Source organism: Oenanthe melanoleuca, chromosome 10 (assembly GCF_029582105.1).
Source record: "Oenanthe melanoleuca isolate GR-GAL-2019-014 chromosome 10, OMel1.0, whole genome shotgun sequence".
NCBI classification, from domain to species: domain Eukaryota; kingdom Metazoa; phylum Chordata; class Aves; order Passeriformes; family Muscicapidae; genus Oenanthe; species Oenanthe melanoleuca.
This window is the reverse complement of record NC_079344.1, coordinates 4,184,121-4,190,120: the sequence shown is the minus strand read 5'-3', so window position 1 is coordinate 4,190,120 and position 6,000 is coordinate 4,184,121. Positions and strand designations below refer to the sequence as shown.

Below are 6,000 nucleotides of genomic sequence, written 5' to 3'. Positions count from 1 at the left end.
ACCTCAGGTAAGGCTGCAGAACTTGATACAAGTGTTTACACAGTTCAAATCAGAGAGCTGCTGAGAATAAAATGAGAGGATAAATCCGTATCATCCCAAGACTATTTAAAATTTGTGATTAAAAGTGGAAGATTTATTTAGGGAGAGGAGAGGTTCACTGGGGTAAAGTCTGAGTAATACACCCACATTAATTCTTACAGAATCACAGAACGTTAAGGGGTTGGAATGGATCTCAAGGAACACTTCATTCCAGCCCCCTGCCACGGACAGGGATGCCTCCCACCAGACCTTCAATGCTTCCAGGAACGGGACATCTGCAGCCTCTCTATGCAACCTGTGTCAGTACCTCACCACCCTCACAGTAAAGAATTTCTTCCTCATATGTAACCTACATTTCCTCTCTTTCAATTAGGCTATTCAAACAAATTGTTCTGGTTATCTTTTATACTCACCATAGCCGTATTTTTTATAGTACGACTGTCTAGGAAAACGCAAGGCAAAGCAGCGAGCGCTCTCGGGAGAGCCGGCCTCACCTGTTTTCCCTCCCCTTGCCGCTGCCCGCCCCGCCCCGGCCCCCCCGCCCCGGGCCCGCCGTGACCCGCGGCCGCTCCCCCCCCGCCCGCACGTCCCCGGCGGGGCGGGGCTGGCGCCGCTGCTGTGATGGCGTCGCGGGCGTTGCGGGCGGAGGCGCAGCCGCTGCGGTGCCAATAGAGAGCGGAGCGGCCGGGCCGGGCATGGAGAGCCTGGCGCAGCCCCCGCCGCCCCCGGGCTCGCTGCAGACGGGCGGTGGGGGCGCTGCCAGCCGGCTCCGCCTGGGAGAGGCGGCGGCGGGCGAAGGCGGCTGCAGGGAGGCCGAGGAGAGCGGCGGGCGGCGCAGCCCTTCTCCTCCGCCGGCCCCCGCTCCCGCCGCGGCCCCTCGGACCGCGTCCCCCTCCCGGGCCGCGGAGGGTGGTGCGGCGGCGGAGGGCGCGGGGCTGGCGGTGCCGGAGAGTCCCGGAGCGGCGCCCGCCTCGGAGAGCGGTCCCGCGGGAGCCGGCTCCGGGAGCAGCGGCGCTCCCAGCCCGCCGGGGGAGGAGTCCCGCAGCCTGGACTCGCTGGAGTCCTTCTCCAACCTGCACTCCTGCTGCCCGAGCAGCTCCGAGCTCAACAGCGACGCCGACGAGGCGGTGGTGGCGGGGGCCTCCTCGGGGGGCCCGGCCCCGGAGCCCGAAGGGGACAGGCCGGCGGCGGGCTCGCAGCTCCTCTCCGCTTCCAAGGAGCGCTTCCCGGGGCAGTCGGTCTATCACATCAAGTGGGTCCGCTGGAAGGAGGAGAACACGCCCGTCATCACCCAGAACGAGAACGGCCCCTGCCCGTTGCTGGCCATCATGAACGTGCTGCTGCTGGCCTGGAAGGTACCGGGCGGGCGGGCGCCATGGCGGGGCCGGGCGGGCGGTGCCGCTCGGGCAGCGCGGGCGGCTCCTGTGGCGCCGGCGGCGTGAGGGCTCCGGAGCCACCGCGGCGTGAGGGCACCGCGGCGAGTTCGTGCTGTTTAGGACAAGGACATTATGGAGAACGCTGGAGAGGAACTTCTGACAAGGGCATATGGTGACAGGACAAGGGGGAATGGCTTTAAACTAGCTAGGGGCAAGTTTAGAGACATGGAAAAAATTCATCCCGGTGAGAGTGATGAAGCACTGGCACAGGTTGACCAGGGAACCTCTGCATGCCCCATCCCTGCCAATGTCCCGGGCCAGGTTGGTTGGGTCTCTGGGCAACGTGGTCTAGTGAGAGGTGTCCGTGCCCGTGGCAGAGGGGTTGGAACTTTGTGATCTTTCAGGTCGCTTTGAACTCTAACCATTCTGTGATTTTCAGGAAGTACACAGGCTTATTTCTGCTGTTAAGCACATGTCTTACATAGAGAACTTGGAAAATAAACACTGCTGTGCAATATGTTGCCAATACACTACTTAGATGCTGCTGTCATAGACTTGCTTCGTTGTTGTCTTAAAATATCTAGATGATGTTTACTAACCTGAACAATATATTATATATAATAGTTTGCAGATGTGTACAGGTTTCTAGTGAGTAAAGATTGATATTTATAGCACTGAGCACATAGGGGATATTTTTGGAAAATAGGTTAGTTTCATATAATAAAGTGTATGTAGAGTTGTACAAAATGAGGAATTGTACAAAATATGGATTTGTACAAGTAACTGCCTGAGTAATGGGGACACATTCATACAGTTATGCAGTATAGATTGTATTTAAATTAACAAATCAGATAGTGATCAAGTACAGCTTTGAGACCTGGAAGTTCTTGAGCTCTGTAGCCATTGTGGATATGGACTTCCTTTAGTCTTAAAATAACTTCTTTTTTCAATTTTTTAAGTAACTAAAATCTAAGGCATAATGTAGTTATTAACATTTCTATGTGGAAGGAGAATCTGTTGGAGGAAAGCTGTAAAGTTGTTTGCATTGCAAAACAAGAATAAGGGGCACGTCTCATGAACTGCTGGCAGTTCAGCCCTGGAAGACTGAAGAGCTGATAGAATGGAATCCTGAAATAGGAAAGCTTTATAGGAGTGGCTTTTATTTTGTAGTAGTGAGGGGAAGAAATTTGGTATTGGAAGAGTAAGAGGTTGTTTGCAGTGTGACAGGTGACTTAGGAAAAGGTCAAAATGGAAATACGTTATCAGAAGAAAGTTATTTAGATGCAGGTAACTGCAGAAGATTAATGCTGTTGGTTGAGTTACAATTTTTACACATTCTTTTGAGCAGACTAGCTCAGACATCAGGAGGAAAACTCTGGATACAGTGATGTTGATGTTTAAGCATCAGTAAAAGCAGTAGAGGGAAGTTGTGTGTGACTTTGAGGTATTGCCTTATGTAGGTTCTGCTGTCCTCAAAAATGTGAATGTTGTCACAGGCTTCAGTATTGAACACTTGCTTTCTGTGCTCCCTCTTTAGTGTCTAGGGGTAACTTGAAAAACTTGCCATTCCTTATCATTTGGGGGGGCATTTTAAAAGAAACTGCTAGTTACAGGATCTTCATTTTAAATCTTTGATTTAATGAAAGATGTAAATGGGACAGCACTGGTCCTGTTGTTTGAATTCAAGTTTTTGGAGATTTTATTCCTTAACATTCTTCCTTTTCCCTCTGCTGCTGCTCTCCAACCAGAATTTTAACTGACATTCTGCTGGGATCAAATATTACGTTAGTGAGAATTAAGGTAATGCCCAGTTTTATAAATAGGCAAAAACCAAAACACCCCTTGGGAGTGCCCTACTGTTTTGTATTACTCAGATTACAGGAAGTTTTCTATAGTTCTGTCTATGTAAAACCTCAGCAGAATTTACATGCGTTGCAGACAGGCAGTTAAACTGGTGAAACTGTCATCGCGAGTTACTATTTATAGGTTTGAGGGTTTTCCTGTTAGTTGGTTATAGATTGTAGTTGCTTGTAATTTATTTTCCTAATTACTGCCTCTACAAATTGGCCTTTCTTTTCCCCAGTTCGTAGTCAAGAACTATGTTGACAGTGGTTGGTGAGGCAGCTCATCTGTACATCACTGACAGTAGCTTGCTACGTGTGTTGGGCATCCACCTTCTCACTCCTCCTAAACCAAGATGAACACGAGACTGGGTTGAGTATTATAATTTGGGAACAAGAAGGCAGACTGAAAGATGAAAACAGGTAAAAGTAGAGTGAGAATACCATAGTACGTATTAGGTGAAAAGAAGTCACATGAAATGGGGAAAAAGGGCATAAGAAGGAGATGAGGAGGGAAAATAGAATCACAACAGAAGTTAAACAGTTACGCTTTGGGTTCTATTCCCTCTATCAGCCAGCATCTTTCCTTCTCAGAACTCTGTCCTGACAGGGTTGCAAGTTCTGGTCATCCTGTGGATAGATCTGGTCTCAGCCAACTTAAGTGCAGTACTGGTTTGGCAGTTGGGATTTTGGAGATTCTGAAATAGTAGCACCCACTGTGACTGTTCAAATTCCATTTTGAAAATACCAGGTTTTGGAACAAAACCTGTGATAAAACTGCTACCTCTCTTTTATCCACTACTTTCAAAGGATGCATAAAACGTTGAGGTGGCAGATTGCAGAAACTGTATTTTAAATATTAAAATTATGAAATTACTTTTCTTTTGAAGTGTTTTTGCAGTCTGCCTGTCTAAGTGCAACTTGCAGTTGAGCCTGTAGGAGGGAGAGCTAAGGAGTTCCGCTAAAGAAGTGTTACAGAAATGTTGTTCTAAGAAGAAAAACAAAAGCACTATGATGTCAGCCTTGGAAAAGTAGCTGTTGTGCAAAACAGCTGTTGTGCAAAATAGTGTTGTAACCACTTAGACTTGTGTGATGCAAATGAAGCAGAAATAGAGATTGAAACAAACACTTTTAAGTATATTACAAGCATGAGTTGTGTCCTCTGATGTAGTGTAGCACACTGTTTTTCAGCTTATTTAAATCTGGAGATTGCCCAGTTTTTGCTCAGGCCTGTGGCTCGCTATGTGCAAAGTTGGCTTTTTTAAGTGCCTTTTGTGATCTAGTTCAAAGATGTGTTGTAGTTCATGCAACACTTTCTGATAACTTCTGGCACTTCATCGAATGTAATTTGGGGCAGGGGGAATGTGGGAATCATCAGATGCTGAAAACTTAGTGAGGGTGCCATGTGATTCTGCTTTGTGCTTCCTACCTAGGGTGTGATGTCTTGTAGCTGAAGAACTGTGTGAACCTTAACATGTTGCACAGAAATAACATATCTGAAGTGTCCAGGGAAGACTTTAAAACATAAAATTAGCAAAGGGAAAACATTATTCAATTTGAGTATAAATATTATTAATATTGTCTTGAGAAGTGCGTGCATATGGAATATCTTGTCCTTTTGTAGGAGAACAATGCCAGTTGCATATTTGGAAATGTCTTTGAAAGTTTTTTGTGCCATAATCCTCTAAAGAAATAGAAGGAGCTGTGTTCACACCTAGTTTTACTAAAATTTTGGTAACTTTCAGAACTGTATGAATTACCTATTTAGGTATCATGACAATTACGTAAGTAAATGTTATATAACCATTTTCTTGCTTAGATGTTTCCAAACTGATGTGCAGAGAAGAGGCAGACTAAAAAATTCTAGTTAGAAGTTCTTAGTTTTAGGTTTTGATAGAAATGGCCTTTTCCAGAGGAGCTGAGCACAGCAAGCTCCCTCTGGCAGGTGCTCCATTAGTCCGAGGCTGCGGTGGTGGTGGCGGCTCTGCGGGCTGGCACCGGCCCTTCCCTCGGCTCTGCTGTCCCTGTGGCTGAGCTGCCGGCCGTATGGCCGGGCTTGGCACACATTGCTCGGCCGGGCCTTGGCAGCCTCCCTTCCTCCAGCACCTGTGGGATGAGGTGAGGCCACAGATCCCAACCTGGAGCTGTGCCCTGGCACAGAACAAGCCCATGCTGAGGGGCTGAAGGGAGCCTGGCTGAGGGGACATGCTGAGGGGTATGTGCTGAAGGGAGCCTGGCTGAGGGGGAGCCTGGCTGAGGACCTGGAGTTGGCAGCACGGAGTTGGCAGCACACAGTTGGGCTGTCCTGTAACAGCTTCATGAAGCTGCTTTTGCCAGGCCAGTGGCACTTATCTGCAAAGAATATTAATTGGTTTTTGTCAAAGCTGCTTGAAGCTACCCTTACCTCTCTGGAACACTGTGTTCAGAGGAGTTGCATGTTTTAGATAAACATATTTTGAGACTTTAAGTCTTATATAAGACTTATTATATAAGCCATTAGAAATTTTCTTGGACCCTTTTGATAGTCATAATATTTTCAGAAGTGTTATCCTCTGTGCATGATTATATCACTTAATTTTTTTCAAGCCCTTCTGTAGTGTAGAAGAATATGGTGGAAAAATTAGTATTATGTAGTTTTGAGGTTTGTAGACTAACTCATAGGAACTGTGTAAGTTTTATTAGACCGTCTGTTCCATATGAAAATTTGTTTACCACTCTTATCTTTTAATTAAAATATGCCTCAA

General features: G+C 47.1%; 1 protein-coding gene across 1 annotated transcript in view; it reads left to right on the top strand.

Annotated features, from left to right (window-relative positions):
• The first annotated feature begins 626 nt into the window (after positions 1-626).
• MINDY2 (MINDY lysine 48 deubiquitinase 2) overlaps positions 627-6,000 on the top strand; it is a 28,149-nt gene continuing 22,775 nt past the window's right edge. Inside the window, exon 1 of the mRNA XM_056499851.1 lies at positions 627-1,394. Within this exon, the coding sequence (XP_056355826.1) occupies positions 735-1,394 (660 nt within the window). The 5' untranslated portion in view covers positions 627-734. The remainder of the gene's footprint in view (positions 1,395-6,000) is intronic.